The sequence below is a fragment of the Ailuropoda melanoleuca genome, chromosome 4 (assembly GCF_002007445.2).
Source record: "Ailuropoda melanoleuca isolate Jingjing chromosome 4, ASM200744v2, whole genome shotgun sequence".
NCBI classification, from domain to species: Eukaryota; Metazoa; Chordata; class Mammalia; order Carnivora; family Ursidae; genus Ailuropoda; species Ailuropoda melanoleuca.
The window spans coordinates 52113387-52130664 of NC_048221.1; the positions used below are offsets into that span (position 1 = coordinate 52113387).

At 38.3% G+C, this 17278-nt stretch overlaps 1 protein-coding gene across 4 annotated transcripts in view; it reads right to left on the bottom strand.

The window, feature by feature from the left end:
* RAF1 (Raf-1 proto-oncogene, serine/threonine kinase) overlaps positions 1–17278 on the bottom strand; it is a 78910-nt gene that overhangs the window by 14000 nt on the left and 47632 nt on the right. For 3 of the 4 annotated variants that reach the window (XM_019801842.2, XM_011227520.3, XM_019801843.2), the window contains 8 exons: positions 13177–13409; positions 9580–9692; positions 7234–7336; positions 6767–6924; positions 5355–5453; positions 3610–3763; positions 430–457; positions 194–321 (listed from right to left, as the gene is read on the bottom strand). In XM_019801842.2, the coding sequence (XP_019657401.1) occupies positions 194–321; positions 430–457; positions 3610–3763; positions 5355–5453; positions 6767–6924; positions 7234–7336; positions 9580–9692; positions 13177–13383 (990 nt within the window). In that variant the 5' untranslated portion in view covers positions 13384–13409. Of the gene's footprint in view, positions 1–193; positions 322–429; positions 458–3609; positions 3764–5354; positions 5454–6766; positions 6925–7233; positions 7337–9579; positions 9693–13176; positions 13410–17278 lie in introns of those variants that run through there. The other variant, XM_034658799.1, reaches the window with a different exon arrangement.

Sequence of the window (17278 nt, forward strand, 5' to 3'; positions counted from 1 at the left end):
AAATAGCATTTTAGTTGTGCCAACAAATTCTTCAACATAAGCATGCCAAAAATGGCACTGATGTTTATAATATCCTTCATTAAATGTTTTTTTATTAGCACCCCACTCCACCCCAATTAAAAGTATTCTCATTTCTGACTAGGTTTTTCTTAGTAAACCCTAACATGCAAGAGGTACTGTAAGCCATACTCACGATTTTGTTTTTCTCCTGGGTCCCAGATCCTGGTGCCCGCTCTCTCTGTGCTGGAACAGGAGTTTTGGGCTGCGACCAGCCTGTTGGGCTCAGATTGTTAGGGCTGCTGGACAAGGCTGAAGGTGAGGCTTAATAGACGAGACAAACAGAATCCACACGTGGATAAGCCAACAGAAGATACACAGCATAAAGAAAAAAAGCCTATTATTATTTGCTAAGTAACTTTGGACAAGTACCTGATTCACTGTGGCTTCGAATTGCATCCTGAAACAGAAAAGGAAAGCTGGTCAATTTCTGCACCAGAAAAGATGTTCTCTGGGGGAAGGAAAGGGGAGGAGGAGAATTTGCAGGAACAAAGTAAATTGTAAAACCTCTAAAATACAGAATGTCTAATCATATACTCTTAACTTTCCTTTGATTAAATTTACCAAATGTCAGTGGCCAATTATCTCCAAGATTATCATTAATTATTAGGAGAACTGATGTTAGCTTTTTCATATACCACATTCTTTGGAATGGAAACTACATTCCTTTTCTCAGGAGAAAGCAATGCATATACAGCAAAGCGATACTCATGCAGGAACGCTAGCAAAGTTACTATCAGCTGAGATCTTTTTAATGATTGAGGATCTTTGCTCCACTGAGGCTCAAACAAAACAAAACAAAACAGAACTTGGGGATTAGGTGGCAAGCTCACTCTTACTCTTCTAGGAATTCAGGGCACACTGACCAGAAGTTGGACTTGATAAGGGTAAGCACCATGACTACGCAACTGTATCCAAGCCTAAAGTCATGAAACACTGGAAGGACCATAAATCCCTTAGTCCAAAACCTACATTTTACATACAAGTAAACACATATAAACAGATAAAGAGACTTGGCCAGGATCACACAGCCAGTAGGTGGCAGAAATAGAACCAGAAACCATCACCCGTGGACCTCAGCCCTGAGCTCATTCACCACAAAATGCTCCTGAGACCTTATGGGTAAGCTCTGAAATTAGTCACATTCTACTTAGGTGAGAAATCAAAGACTACCTTTAGAACTTACTAGAAACTGTTTGGGTATAACAGTTTAAATCACAAGGCCTTCCATAAGACCTAAATACCCATTTTATAAATCCTCACTTGCAATATGTAAATAACTATTACATAAATCCATTTGGTCTCCATATTTCAAAAAGGTCCCCAACTCTGTTTTCTTTGTGTAACCACAACAGATAACTTTTTTCACACAACTATTAATGGAATGTTTCCAATCCATAACATTTTTATAAGATAAAAGGAATCATAAACCAAGCGACCCCTCCCCCTACCTTTGGCAGCCCCACCCAAGCAATAAAGCCTGGACCTGGGGTTCCCAAACCTGGCCAGTCTTCAGGATCACCTGGAGAGGTGTTTAAGAATACAGATTCCTCCTTCCCTCAACTAGGACTGATTAAGCATTTCTGGGAGGGAAGAAGGAATCTCTGTTTTTAAGTAGACAGGATGACTGCCAGATGGGCAAAACACTGGCCAAAAATAACCTGAATTTCAACAGAATATTCAGCAGGTATAGCCTTATTATCCAACTAACCCACTCTTTGTTTTTGGTCAAAGCATGTCACAATGTATTTCTACTGACCAGAATTATATTCTCATGCACTAGGATTTTTTTCTTAATGTCACAGTAATTTTCTTCCCTTATCCACTATACACCTCATATTTTATTCTGAGCCGATTTCTAAAGTTAGATTTACCCTAGAAAGAACTTTTCAATCATCTTGGAATCAAGTATTAAAGACAATGACAAACGGTTTGAACAAAGAATGTATCCTTTAAAAAAGCTGAATCATATGTGATTTTTAAAAAAGGATCAAAATTTGCTCTGCCTTTAAAGCTGAGAGAGAATTAAAACAATAGCGCTAGTTATTTTTTAATAAAAATTCAAGAATTTTCACTTTTAATGTCCCCTTTAAATATCAGGGTGTTTACACAGAAACAAATCATATAACAGAAGTCACTAGTATATCATTTTATTATCAGGGCTAATCATGACAGAAAAGAAATAACAAAATTCATAGCTTGCATACACATGACCTCCTCACAATAAGCTTGTGCTATTCAAACTTGGCCCCCAAATGGCCAGTTCAGGCCCCACATTCAGAAGTCAACATTTTTGTTGAGTCCTTGCCACCTCTGACTGGTAGGACAAGTATATGGAAAGTGATTCAAGGTCTAAGTGAGGTACAGTTGTACCCGCAGTGGCGGGTGTCCCTGAGATTTTTCAAGAACAATTCATAATGCAGAGAGAGCACAGCTGTCTCTGATAAGAGTTGGCAAAAGATTTTCAGGGCATATCAACCAAACGGGCATATCCAGTCTCTAAACGAGGTATAAATACAACAGTGATAGTCACAGCACCAACTAAATAAATCTAGCGTTAGTCTTTGGTTGGAAATAATTTTTTTAAAAAACATTTTAATGCCCTTTACCTCAAAATCTCATTTGAGAAACTTATTTCACCTGTCAGCAATGCCACATACAGTGTGTGTATGTGTGTGTGTGTGTGTGTGTGTGTGTATATATATATATATATTTTTTTTTTTTTTACTTCTATATACTCTATTGTCAAAAAAGAAAACAAGAAAACAAGTCTGGCAAGAAATATAAATTGAACTTAGTGACTGTTTCATTTTTGATAGGCTACTGTCTGACAGTCTTAGCAATCCTGTTAATGTACAAGAAAGCAAAGGCATGAAGAAGAATACCTACTCTTCCCCTCAAACAAAATCGTCTGGACCACGCCCTGGGAGAAGCATTCAGGCTGTTATTCTAGTCCAAAGCAATGAGAAATAAAGAAGAATAAAGAACAAAGGAAGTATTTTAAGTGTATTCAGTTGTTATTAAAGATGAATTAGAAAGCAAACCAAACAAACAGAACATACCAAAAAGCCAAGAAAAGAAAAAGCAGTTTGAAAACACTAGCTCTGGGTACTTCTGCATCTCCCTAAAACCTGCTTAGTAATCCAGCGACTCCACCCTTCTACTTCTAAATAAAATCACTTACAGTCTCTCAGAGAGCTTGTAGTTCTCCATCATTATTATTTTCTTTCCCATACCAAAATGAAACTGTTCTTTATATAGCTCATTCACTAGTTCACTCAAGTCCTATTCAAATCTAAAATGGAAAGAAGGAGTTCGAATGTTAACGTTTCTTCAGGGAATTTTAGTTCTCCACTTGAATGATATACCAATCAGATTATTCAGCCAGTCTACAGATGTAGTGGTTAAATAAATTCACAAAGTCCAGGGTCCTGAGAAAGTGCAGCAACATCTTTTATCAGGTTTGAAACCCAAAACTCTCTCACACAATAGTCAACCCCACCCCAATAACCAATTCCAATACTCCTCACCACCCGGAAGGGGGCCCATTACCTCAATCATCCTGCTGTCCACAGGCAGGGTGGTGCTGACCATGTGGACATTAGGTGTGGACGTCGATCTCTGCCTCTGGGAGAGGGAACCTTCAGAGGAAGGGCTGGAGGAGTTGAATGTGAAGGCGTGGGGTGTGGAGTATCTGTGCTGGGAACTAGACGAGGAGGAAAAAGAAAACGCCATGAATGACACTGAGACCTCCCCACTGGTAAAGTCTTTCAACTGAGCACTTCATTAAGATACTCAGGCAAATCCTACTTGTACTAAAACCTTGGACAAAATGTTCCTTTCTTTCAACAGGCACCACTTAAAAAAATTCTAGGTGTTTCTGTCTAGGTGTTTTGCATGCCAATTTTTGAAAAGGAAAGAATATATGCAGATTGGAATTCACGTGAAAACAACAATACATTTTAAGTTGTCTTTTTAATAAATCACCTCTATAGAATATACAAAATTTGCAGACCATCTCTAGAACAGAATAGAGTAGCATTTGCCAACCATGCCACCACCAACCAAGCAAGCTGGCACTTGCCCAGTTTAGAGACTGACTTAGAGAGCTTGAAGGAAGAGTCTTACAGTTAAGACAAACTATAGAGCACCTCTGCAAAAAGGCCAGCATTTTAGCCACTATGCACCCTCTCCCCACTTAACCAGCTCTCAGTCAGTTAACGTGAACTCAGTTTTCAGGATGCCAATGTGCAACTGGGAAATAATCACTGACCTCTTCCAGCCAACCCCACTCCCCCATCAACCACACTAGGAAAATGCAGTAAGTATAACATTTTCATTATTTGCTCTACAGATTATTTTGAGTTTTTTTCAGATTCAAGTAACACCATGCATGAATTCAAGGAATAGAAGGCTAGTTTTTCTAAGAGAAACTGTTCTACTGCCTTGAAAAATTGCCTTCTCGGGTAATTGAATGTTTAGGCCCTCAGAAGCTGGTCTTCTAGTATGAAATCTTCAGAAGCATGTACAATTTTCATCAGACTTGCTTTTCAAATTATCAAGAAAAATAAAAGTCATACACAAATGTATATCCAGATAACATTTCAATACAAATTCCTTGTTCTGAGATATATGCTGCCTTTAACAACTTCCATGGTAGTTTTTAAAAGGTCATTAAATGATATTCATAAAAGTCAGATATTTTGACAAAGAAGTAGATTCTTTTTTAGGTTCCAAATTCATGTGTAACACTGAACAAGACATGTGAACTCAACAAAGCTCTGACTTTAAAGCTGGAGAACAGAATAAAAACAAGTTATGTCCAAACTCACAGGCACATTAGACAGGATATTTGTATTAAAAATCTAGACTCTTTTGAAAGATCGCAGTCTATTAAATACCATGGTTTTAGCAATGCAAGGCCATAATTAGCCTTTCAAAGTTAGGAGTTTTATTTTTATTGGATCATTGTATATAGTTTTGGGACCCTTCCCTTGAGGTGCAACTTGCTACCATACTGAGGGAGGCAAAATCGGAAGCTCTTTAAAATGTGATGAGCTATTAAGGGACATGCTATGGTAACAGAAGAAAACTGTAGTCAGAGTCACTTTCCAGAATGTAAAAGCTACAGGACCACATTTTGCTCTAACACCAATATCAAGTCCCACAGAAGAAGTACAGGGTTTACACAGAGAGAGAAGGGAACGCAAAGGAACTCCAGTCTTTTGTATTCAGGCTTTCAATCCCACCCACCTCAATGTAATTTTCCAAAGAAAAGCTTTAAGTAAAAAAATTACCTAACAGGCATCCGGGAAACAGACTCTCGCATTCGACGCATTGTCAAAGAAGGCAGTGCTGGGACCCCACTATCACCAATAGTAGAATTTGGAAACAATCTACATGAAATCAGAGGAAGACTGGTTTACTAGAATTGCAGTAATTTTATAGAGTCAGACTACTCTTGCTAACAGCTACTCAAACTAAATCTTCTAGTCACATTTTGCTCGACCATTTTAGGCTACCCAGAGCAAAAGGGACCACCAACCCAAATGACTTGGGTTTGAATGAGTACAGAATATGAACAATACTGACCTGCTAATAAACATACAGGTTCTAATGTGCATTTCTTAAAAAAAAGAATACTGGTCCAGTATCCAGTTGTATCAAAATAATGCCTTTTAACACTACCGTAGGGCATGCTATAACCTAAATCACATAGAACTTTTCTGGAAATATTCTGTCTTAGAAATGCAATGATGAAAAGACTGAATATGAAAAATAAATGTCAATCAGCACCAAAAATCATATATAAAAGTGATATTAGCATTAACTGGGCATCTTCTTTCCATGAGATGAGCACTTGTGCCCAGCAATTTCACAGGTTAGCTACCTCAGTTAATCCTCACGGGAAACCTGCAAGGAGGGTACTACCTTTTTTCTTCAGATGAGCGCACTGAGGCTCAGCAGTGACTGTAGTTAGTTAATGGTAACGCCAAGATTCTCAGCCGTGTCTACTGAACTCCTAGCCTGCGCCACTTAGGCTACACAAGCAAAATCAATGTGACTACCACAAAAGCAAAAAAGGCATTCCCATCATGGTTTAATGATAATAATCCCTTTGTTTTTCTAGTACTCTCAAAAAGAGATCAAACTTTGACTTTTCATACCCCTTTAACAGTTCTTAAGAGGCAAGTTGGAACATGTACTTTTCATTTAAACCTCACTAAACACAAGTATCTTCTGAGGTTTTACATCACTCTAAAACTAATAATGTTTTCTCCAGTTTGAGGTGAAGAAAATAACACCGACTATGCTCTGCCCCTTCTCAACAACAAAGGTCTGTTTAGCATCTTTAACAAAGTAAAGGGCAGTGTCTACTAGCAACCAAATAAATGATACTGTTTAGAGAGAAAAGCCAAAAGTCTTTGGTTTTCATACCCTTTTGTTCTTTGCTTTACTGAATCATAGCACATCAATCCCTATTTCACAGATAACAGTCCTATACCTGCTTGTTTTAGAGAGCTATGCCACACTAAAACTCACTGGCTTCAGAACTGTCATGTTTCTAAAGTAGATGGTTTCCAGATCATGATAATTCATTTAATAATTCTAAATCCCAACTTGTCAGTCAAATATACAATAAGTAGTTTCAAAAGAGTTTAAACCTCCCCAACCACTTATATCCTTTGAAATAAGAAGGATGCCTTACAAGAGCTGTCTGATATTACTCCAGTCCACGCACATAGTAGGTACTTTGGTGCTACAGTGCTCATGAAATTTATAGCCACAAGTCTGACAACGAAATCCATTTAGCAGGAACTTCTGACAGATGTCACAGAAGGCAAGCTTCAGGAAGGTCTTCCGTGCCTACAACAAGAACACAGGTGTAAATTATGTTGAATAAATGAAAGACAACAAAAGACAAAGTAAATTCCTCTTGGCCCCCAAGAGATCTTACAGAATGAAGAACTGTACTTCCAACATTTGTAAGATTCATGCCTACAAATTAGAGTATTATCTATGGCTAATTAAACTGAAATTGCCTTACTGTAAACAATGGCGTAATGACGACTTTGAACAATCCAACAATATATATGCCTAGTACCTCTGAGGAAGTCCTATTATGTCAGCCAAAGCACCCAACATGCCATAAAAGGGAAGAGCTCTGTAACTTACAAAGTTGTGAGTTGTGAGAGGAACATGATCCAGGAAATCTACTTGAAGTTCTTCTCCAATCAACGAGGCGGCATCAGTATTCCAATCTAAACGTGCTTTTTTACTGAAGGGTATTTAAAAATAAACATAATATAAAAGGGAAATGTTTAAACAAGGTAAGACTTCAAGGCCAATAACATCAACGGCCACCATTTATCTATTATATGAACATAAAACTTAATCCCATACAACACTAGCTATTTAATTCATACAACAAACCTGTCAAGTACACATTAATATCCCCACCTTAAAACTGAGAGAATGGGAGCCCTAAGAAAGTTACTTGCTCAAAGCCACACAGTGAGTGTAAAGGCCTATGTTGGAATCCAGCTCAGCTGGACTCCAAAGCTTATGGTCTTAGAATAAAGTTTATTTTAAAATAATGAACTATAAAAAAAAAATAATGAACTATATAAAACGGAGATTCTGGGTGGCTCAGTAGGTTATGTGTCTTGACTCTTGATTTCAGCTCAGGTCATTATCTCAAGGTTGTGGGATCCAGCCGTGTGAGGATCTGTGCTCAGCGGGAGTCTGCCTGGGATTCTCTCCTTTCCCTCTCCCTCTTCCCCACCTCCCACTCTCTCGCTCTTTCCCTTAAAAAAAAAAAAAAAAGCATAAAAAAATGAACTATAACTATCTCATGATAAAGTAAATATGTAATAAACTGAACTTCGTGATATTAAAATCCTTTAAAAATTCTAAAATCCTAAAATTGGGTATAAATATTGCTGTAATAGCAAAATTTAATCTTCGGTCGCCTACTTCAATCAGGCAGATACGTAAGTACAAAGGAATCGCGAATGAAATGCACTTTTCTATTAGTACTAGCCTCACATCTGTAGAGTTGTTTGCAGGGTCTATAAATATAAGTTGAAAGGGGACTTAACTGTCTTAACATTTACTCTGCCACCATTCTTTCTGTGCCTAGACAACACAGAAAATAGGTAAAACGAAGTAAAAAGCTTAAAAAAAAATGAAGCTCCTTTCTCATGTCTTGTGTAGTTAGTTCATCAGGCCCACTTCCTGAAGGAAGAATATTCTCAAGCAGGGAGAGAACAACACACATATAGCACAATTCAGACTTCTCCCTTTGCCTACCAGAAGCCTATTCCAGCCATTCTTCTGGTTACCCAATAGTAAATAATCCATTCCTTAATATAATTCCCTATACAAGGACTCCAAAGTCCTATTGCGCCCTAACGAAGAGAGAGAGGGGCAAGCCCTGTCCAAGAGAAAAGTGAGGGTAGCTCCAAACCAACATGGCCTTAGATGAGAGTGGACAAGCCCCTCACTGTACCAGAATCCCTCTAGTCTTTAAGGAGAGCTACAGATTAGCTTGAGACCAACCCTGGGCTTATATGCAGATAAAGCTGACATCTGCTTCAGAGATCTGCATGTCAACAAACTGCCCTCTAAGCTGAGAGGAACAGCATAATGGAATTTATGATGGCCCTTTTGAGTTGATTCATTCCCTAGGCTATTCTCTCAAAATGGGGAACTCCTTGAAACAGAAAAGATGTAAGCTAAAGATCAGTAACAGAACCAGCATTTTCCAAGAAGAAAGTAAAGATTACTTCCCCCAAATTGGGGGTGGATAGTAATGGACAATGGATAATCATGGAAGCTTTGGGTTATCACTCCTAGCCTTTTGATGGGATGCCTCTATCTTGCCACCACCATCAGAAATGAAATTAACTATGGATCTTCCTTGAAGCAGAAATTCTCCTGCACTTTTAGTCCTATGTCTGCTGAACTGCAGATTAACTGTAAAGATTAACTGTATAAAAACGAAAGAATGAGCGGCACCTGGTTGGCTCAGTAAGAAGAGCATATAACTCTAGATCTCAGGGTCCTGAGTTCGAGGCCCCACACTGAGTGTGTAGCGATTACTTTAATAAAACTTTTTTAAAAAATGAATGAATAAATTACAAAAGAGTTAATCTCTTGAGGATAAGACTCTTTAACTATAAATAATAATGCAAACATTTTCTGAGTACGCATTCTGTCCACTGCATTCCACAAAACACAAAATTTTTTGCTCTCAAGAAACACATCACCTGACACCACTGTTTCCATCCATGGAATACTATCAACACCTAATATGTATTCTTTTCTCAATGCAATGTTCAAGCAATAATTTCGAGTTCTTGGCACTTTATTTTTCTGAGTTGTCTATGAACAAGAGCATATAAATACATAATATTCTATAGGAAGCTAGTACACTTTTTAAAAAAATGGGAACTGTTATTATTTGAAGCCATCAGCTCCTTACTAGTATGCAAAAGAAGCTGACTTTTGAGTTCTTACCCTTTATGCTCATGGAGAAGTCTGAACACAGCACAGCATTCCGGCTGTAGGCCCCTCACCTTGAGTGCTTTCATAAGGCAATCGTGCAAGCTCATTCCATTTCGCACATTGACCTATAAACAAAAGACCATCTTCAGAACCAACAAAGACTGCACATCCCTCAGTGAGCACAGAAATAAATGCACCAGTTTATAAGGATATATGTAGATTAATGATAGCAATGTTTGTAATGGTAAATACATACACACGCAGGAAATAGGTGGAATGTCCAGCAATAGGTGAGTGCTTGAATAAAGCCTAGAATACCTGTATATGTCACATTATGCCATTACTATATTATTTATAATGACCTAGAGGGAGAAGTGTCCACAATATGTTAATTGTGGGAAAATACAAAGAGTATTTGTATATACAAAGACTCAGATTATTCAAAGGGTGGGAAACCCATATATGTTTATATATGTTGCATGAGCGTGAAAAGATGTACCTCTAGCTATTAACATCAGGAGAGTGGCAGAGATAAAATGATCAAACTTCCCTTTACACAGTTCTAATTTGTTTAACTCAGTGAAACGTACATGCATACATGAACATCCACCAGAAAGGAAAATAAACCAATCTCATCCATAAGCAAACAAGAGGTTTTCCGGTCAAAATTTGTATTTCAACCTGTTTTCAACAAAATGGTTTATCTTCCTAAGAAAAATTCCTTTTCATACACACTTCACACCTGTAAGGGAAAGCAAGGAGAGGAAAAAGAGCTTCTGTCCTGCTACAAGGACACACACCATGAATTTAAATAAATGTGCACACCATACCAGGTTGCCTTAGTGTATGTCCCTCCACATTCTCCTATACCCAATCCTCAAATGCTAGGCAGGCACTCAGAGGCCTAGTAGAAGTGTGAGTACTCTGGGTGCTAGTAATGGCAGCTATATAAAAATTTCAACTAAGACCCTATGAGTTTTGATAAAAGCCCTATATATTTTGTTTTTATTTTTCAGAGAGAGAGACTGAGTGCACAAGGGGGGAAAGAGCCACTAACTTCCAGCTTTTCAGAAACAAAACTAAGTGAAAGTGAGATATACTGATCTGAACTATGAAGATAAGACACCAAGAATGAGGACAATGAAGAGTAATACACACACACACTAACAGAATCATTACGTACATCAAATACTGTGTAATGTGGCCCTGAAAAATATAAAGTGCTATCTGTGCTCTATCATTAATCTTCATTAAAAGTCACACACTCAGGCGCCTGAGTGGCTTGGTTAAGCGTCTGCCTTCGGTTCAGGTCATGACCCCAGGGTCCTGGGATCGAGTCCCGCGTCAGGCTCCCTGCCCAGCAGAGAGTCTGCTTCTCCATCTGTACCTTCGCCCCCGCTCATGCTCGCTCTAATAAATAAAATCTTAAAAATAAATATATGAAAGACACAGACTCTTTCTAAGAGCTGGTCAGTTCTTTAAGTAGTCTCTAATCCAGTGGGGTTCCCAAATGTGACCTGGCATTAGACTCATGCAAGGAGCTTTTGAAAATACAGATTCCCAGCTTACCCACTCCAACACATCCAAGGATTCTGATTCACTTGATCTTGAATGAAGCCTAGGAATATGTATTTTAACCCGTGTCAGGTAATTCTAATGGTAAACTAATGGTCCTCAGCTGTGGTCTAAGCACCCATCCAATAAACAGGCAGTGGCAAAGAGACACACATACAAATAAATGACAAGGTGGTTTTTTTTTTCCCCCCAATCAACTACCAATTATACTTCTACAATTATTTAAATCATATATGTAATCCTTTCGGTCATTCTCTTCTCTACAACTCCCCATGGATACATGTTGAAATTAGTTAAGTCTGACTAATTTCTGGAGCCCACTAAGTGATTATGAGAGTCATTCTGGCTTCCAAGCAGTGAAGCAACCTGGGGATGACTAGAAACCGCTGACTCATTGTGGGGCCAGCAAGTGACTCCTTCTTCCAATGGTCCCCTAAAGATGGGTGCCTGCTGAAAGAAGACGGTTCTTCCAGACAGTGATGATCCCCCTCTGCCAAAGAAATAGGAGCAACTTTCTCCCCTAGACCCTTCTCATAAGCTGTACGAGAAGTCAGGCTTCCAGTCACTGGTTCCCAACCACTAGTTGTGCTCAACTGAAAGCTGTCAAGGGCTACACAGATGTAGAAAAAACTCAAATAATCACAGCTACCATTTTCTTATAAACTAGCTACTGTACTCAGCATGAGCCTCATTTCATTAAGGTCAGGAAACAGAGGCTCGAAATATCATGTAACTTGTCTAGATGATAGAGCTAATAAAAGGCAATACAGAGATTTAAATTGGGGCCTGGTTGTCTTAAAGGTCCATACACTTAATCATTATGCCAAACAAAGTTTCCCAGTCTTCAGGCAATCTGGAAGTAGAGGAGAACAGGGCAGACAAGCACAGTGACACCCTGAAGCAGTACTATACGGTCTTCAGCTGGTCTTCAGCTTCCCATTTCCTTCACACTGCGCATCTGGGCTCTCCATTTAATGTTAGAAAGAAAACTGATGAGTAATAATAGGTAAAAATCACCTTGCAAATGAAAGGCCACTGCTGAAATACAAGGAGGTTATTACTATTTATTTTGCCAGCCATTAAACTTTTATTTTTAGTAAGGGGAACGAAAATAAATTTACTCAAACTTTAAATAGCTTTTGAATTTTGCCTTCAGTTCAAAACGTACATAAATGTACAACACTCTAACTGGGAGGCTCCTGAAGGTCACAAAAGAAGTACAATGGAATGTATTAGTCAACTGGGGAGAGGAGAGTGGAACTGTTAGAAACAAACAGAAAATTCTGGACTGGACTTCCCAACCTTGGAACTTTGTCTCACCTAGGTACACAGAAAAAACACAATGCCCTGATTTTACTCAAAGAATGGGGGGTGGAACACGGGGAGACGTGGTTTTGAACTAAGGTTTTCTCAAAATGTCCCACCAAGCAAAATTAGCACAACTTCACTCTCCTGATTTAACCAGGTGGGTTTTTCACCATTTTGAGCAGTAATTTCTTGGAAAAGTTGGGATTCTATGTCAGAAAACCGAGTGGCAGTTTCTAAGTTACTGTGCTTTCTAAGCTACCTCCAGCTTTGCGTGGGGCCTACAAAATTTACCAAAATAATTTTTTCTAGGTAATTTTATTTTCTTCCATATACTTGACTATAATGTCCAAAAAATTTAGTGAGCATTTTAATATCCATAATACATACACAAAATTAGATGGAAAGGTCTGAGGGAGCTTTTCAAAAGAAAAGTCTTTTCAAGAAAACACCCATAAAAGCATACTATTTGTTTGAATGCAGTGGCAGGACAGAAGACATTCCAGGCAAGAGTAATAATAAAAGACAGGCCAAGGAGTGGGAGGAAAGTAGAGGGTGTAGAAGGAACACAGCAATATAAAGGAATAAAATCTGCAAATGGAAAGCCAATTAATAAATATGCTAAGTGACAGTGAAGATTTTGCCCATCTACAAGGTGAGTAAAATTATCCAAAATGCCTTTCACAGGCAGATGGACTGCGAAATTTTTTGAGAGGAACATTTTCATACCACTGTTCTTTGCTTGTTTGGCAAGAAAACACGGATAGTGTTGCTTGTCTTAGACGAGTCCGTAAGTTTGCCATCATCTGATGCCCGACGCTGAAAGCCAAACGGCTGAACTATTGTAGGGGAGATGCAGCTGGGGCCGTCAAACACTGTGTCTTTGAATCCAAAACCGTTGCTGATCGTCTTCCAGGCCCCCTGTATGTGCTCCATTGATGCAGCTTACACAATACTTAAACCTGATCAAGATTTAAAAAAAAAAAAAACACAACTTAATTCTAGAACAAAAGCAAGTAACTCAACAACACAATAGATACAGTAATGAGAAAACAGTATGTGGACTTTCTCTTAAGTGACACCCTCTGCTTAAGTAAATTGGAAAATTCTATATTAGTGTATTTCCATAAAATATTTTGGAGACAACTGAAAAATGAGCAAAATTGGGACTGGAAATCAAAAGACTCATCAAGGGTTATACCACCAGTTAAAAGCCAGCTTGGACCATGGGCCCAGGTCTCCTGACTTCTAATAGTTTTAAAATTACATTTCTCTTCTTCTTTAGTTATTGTATATTAAGTGCAAGTGACTACCCTTGGGTATCAGTAACATGTAAGTACCATGAGAAGTGAAAAAAAAAAAAAAAGAACTGTAAGCCATAATTTTCTGCCTTAAAGGAAGGAAATCTGTATTTCTAGGATATGTATTAGACACTTGATACATAAATGATCTCAATGTGTATAAGAACCTCAAAGACTTTAAATCCCATCCTCCATCTACCTTTTAAACAAATGAGGCACAGAAAAAAATCACACTTGCCCCCAAATACCCAAATGATAGGTAAAATAACCAGATTCTATGGATGTTCAAATTTAAAGTTCATGAACTTTCCACCATAACATTAACAGTTCAGTTTTGGTACAAAAATGAACTTACAACCAGGAGGAAGCAGAGAGTCACCTAACCAAAAATAACCAAATGTTCTAAGTGGGCAACAAGAAAACTGTAAAAGAAGTCCACAGTCACACAACGACAATAAAGTCAGACACTGTGCAGTTAGTACACACCTTGCCCTGGCATTGACTAGGAATCGGCAATCATGAAGAAGTGAGGTTTATCTCCTTCTCTAGAAAATGGTGATGTGGACAGGGATTCCCATCCTTCTCACACCTTCTTCCCTTAACTACCATCTACTAGGTGCCTATTATTATGAGGAAGAATATACTGCATACATACCACTAGTATTATCCAACCTAATCCTTAGAGAAATATTCTAGGTAGGACTTACATCCCCATTTTACAGCTGAAAAAATTTAAAGACTGACCTAGTAGTAATTCAATTGCACTCTAGGAATTTATCCTACAGAAGTATAAGGCAAGTGTATAAAGATATATACAAATAAGCATAGAGAAGAAAAAGGGGGGGGCAAGCCAAGACACAGATCCTTAACTACAAAGAACAAACTGATGGCTACCAGAGGGGAGGTGGTTTGGGGGATGGGTTCAACAGGTGATGGGGATTAAGGAGTGCTCTTGTCATGAGCACCGGCTGATGTATGTACGTGCTGAATCATTACATTGTACACCTGAAACTAATGCTACACTGTACGTTAACTGACAGGAATTTAAATAAAAACTTAAAAAAAGAGAAAAGATATATGTACAAGCATCTTTGCTATAGTGCTGTTCATATACTTAAAAATTGGGAGACCAAATACCTAATAGGGAACTAAACAAATGTTAGTATCTATGTGGTAAATGTAATCTGTATGTGCAGATGGAAAAAAGTTATCCAAGACAAAACAAAAAATGGAGAAAATCCAGAATCATAAAGAGGTGAGAAAATCTAGAATAATGAAGTATTAACTGATTGTTTCAGCCGGATTGTGAGGAATTTTTACTTTCTATATCTTATCTACTTTTCGTTTTTTTTGTGTTTTACTACTACAACTATAAACTTCTATAAAGCCTATTTTATTTGTGTAAGGAGGAGAGGCAGGACAAGATATCACAGCCTTCAAGTGGCAGGGCCATGGCACACTGCCTTCCACCTCTAGCACGTAAACCTCAGCCCCTTCACACTCCTAATTCTATCCCTTCATTACCATAAGGTCACTTTTTAGAGGCACCCACAGATCCTCTTTTCCCTACATCTTTTTTCCCAACTAAAAAAGGAAGAGATGAAGAAGTTTAGAACTAGATGAGAGAAAAACATGAGGAAAGAGGGTTCACCTGAGCATCTCACTAGCCTGAAATGATGTGGCTCCCTTGATCTAGAAATACAGAGCAACCAGAGCAATCTTAAAGATGCAACTCTCCCCAATTTTAGACTCAAAATATAAGTCAAACTCCTTCCTGAACAAACATGTCAAGTCTCAGGACTTTTGAACTTCTTGTTCCCTCCACCTGGAAGGCTGACACCTTCAAAACAAACAAGCAGGCCTTTTCACATTATTAAGGCCTTCATCTAACAGATCACTTTAGAGATGCTTTCCCTAGCCACCCCAGCCAAGAGACCTTCCTCCCTACTGCTATTAAGTAACCCTGCCTTATTTTCTTCATGGCACTTACTTCCCAGTTAAATTGTTCAGATTTAGTTAGCACAGATTCAGGTTTAGTACCCTCCACCCTCCTTCTACTCCACAAAGGCAGGACCCTGCCAAATCCTGTTCACTACTGATTCTTAGTCCTTAATACAGTACTTAGAACCTGAAGGCACTCAAAACATTAAATGAATTAAGTTAGAAACCAGAATAATGTTGCAAACATATGTAATTTTTTCAAAGATTTAGAGAGACAGCGTGAGTGAGCAGAGGGAGAGGGAGAGAATCCTCAAGTAGACTCCCCACAGAGCGGGGAGCCAGACATAGGGCTCAATTTCCAGGACCCTAAGATCATGACCTGAGCTGATATCAAGAGCCAGGTGCTCACCGACTAACCCACCCAGGTGCCCCCCACCATCCTGCCTTTTTAAAAGATTGGATTAATTGATTTATACAGCATAATTTTTTTAAACAGACCTGTCAGAACTAGTAAACATTAGTTAAATCTCCATTCAGCAGAATACCTTTAAAAAATATCTACCATTCAGCAAATGACACACTGCAGTACACAGCATACTGTATTTAATTGGGGGGAGGGGTGGAGAGACTGTACCATAAATTATTAGCTAAAGAACCCACTTACAAAACTTAAATGTGGCCTAACTCCAAGAACATACATCTTTTATGATGAATTCTAAGTCTCAAAGGCACTTAGTATAGAACATACTACAATAACTATTTATTAAAAGTGACAAAATAAAAGCAAGCTCACTTAAATTCTCAAGTTTTAGACTATCATTTGTTATTTTTCTTTTTCTTTATGGGTTTGTTAAGACCACTTACTAGGCTAAGAAGCACGTTAAGTCAGTGTTTCCCAACCTTTTTCACATCACTCATACAAAATGATGAATCGTGTTTGTAAGGCATGCTGAGGTCAGCAGACAGGTTAGGAAGACCAAGGGCCCTACCAGCTGCCCCAGGGATGATGGATACACCACTAACCTGTTCATGACAGGAAGTTCTATTCTAAGGTATTCTTAATTACTAAAGGGCACACATCTGAAAACAAGAAAAAGTCAGCTTCTAACAGCCATTCAGCATCAACACACTTGTCTTAACTGGAGACATTCAGAAACCCCATTGCTACTACTCTCAAATATAAATGTAACATAAATGTAAACCTAGCTTCTAATATTTTGATCTCTCCTTCTGGTCTGTTGACCAAATCTCAGCTAAAAAACACATATATACTCACAAAACATACCTAGAAACATACTAAAAGTAGACAGCCCAAAGTAGAAATGAAATTCTAAATGTGAAGTCTTTCTCGGTTCCAAAGAAAAGTTTCAAAATAAATGCATTCTCTCATGAATGGAGAAATTCACTATGTTGGAAGAAAGCAATCATTTTTAAAAAGGTGTATCTCTCTCTCTTTCTATAAAGGATTACTATTCCTAACATACAAAGAACTCCTGAAAATTAACAAAAACATGAACAATGCCACAGAAAAAACCAGGGAATTAAATTCACAGAATAGAAGCACATGTGTAGGGGCACCTGGGTGGCAC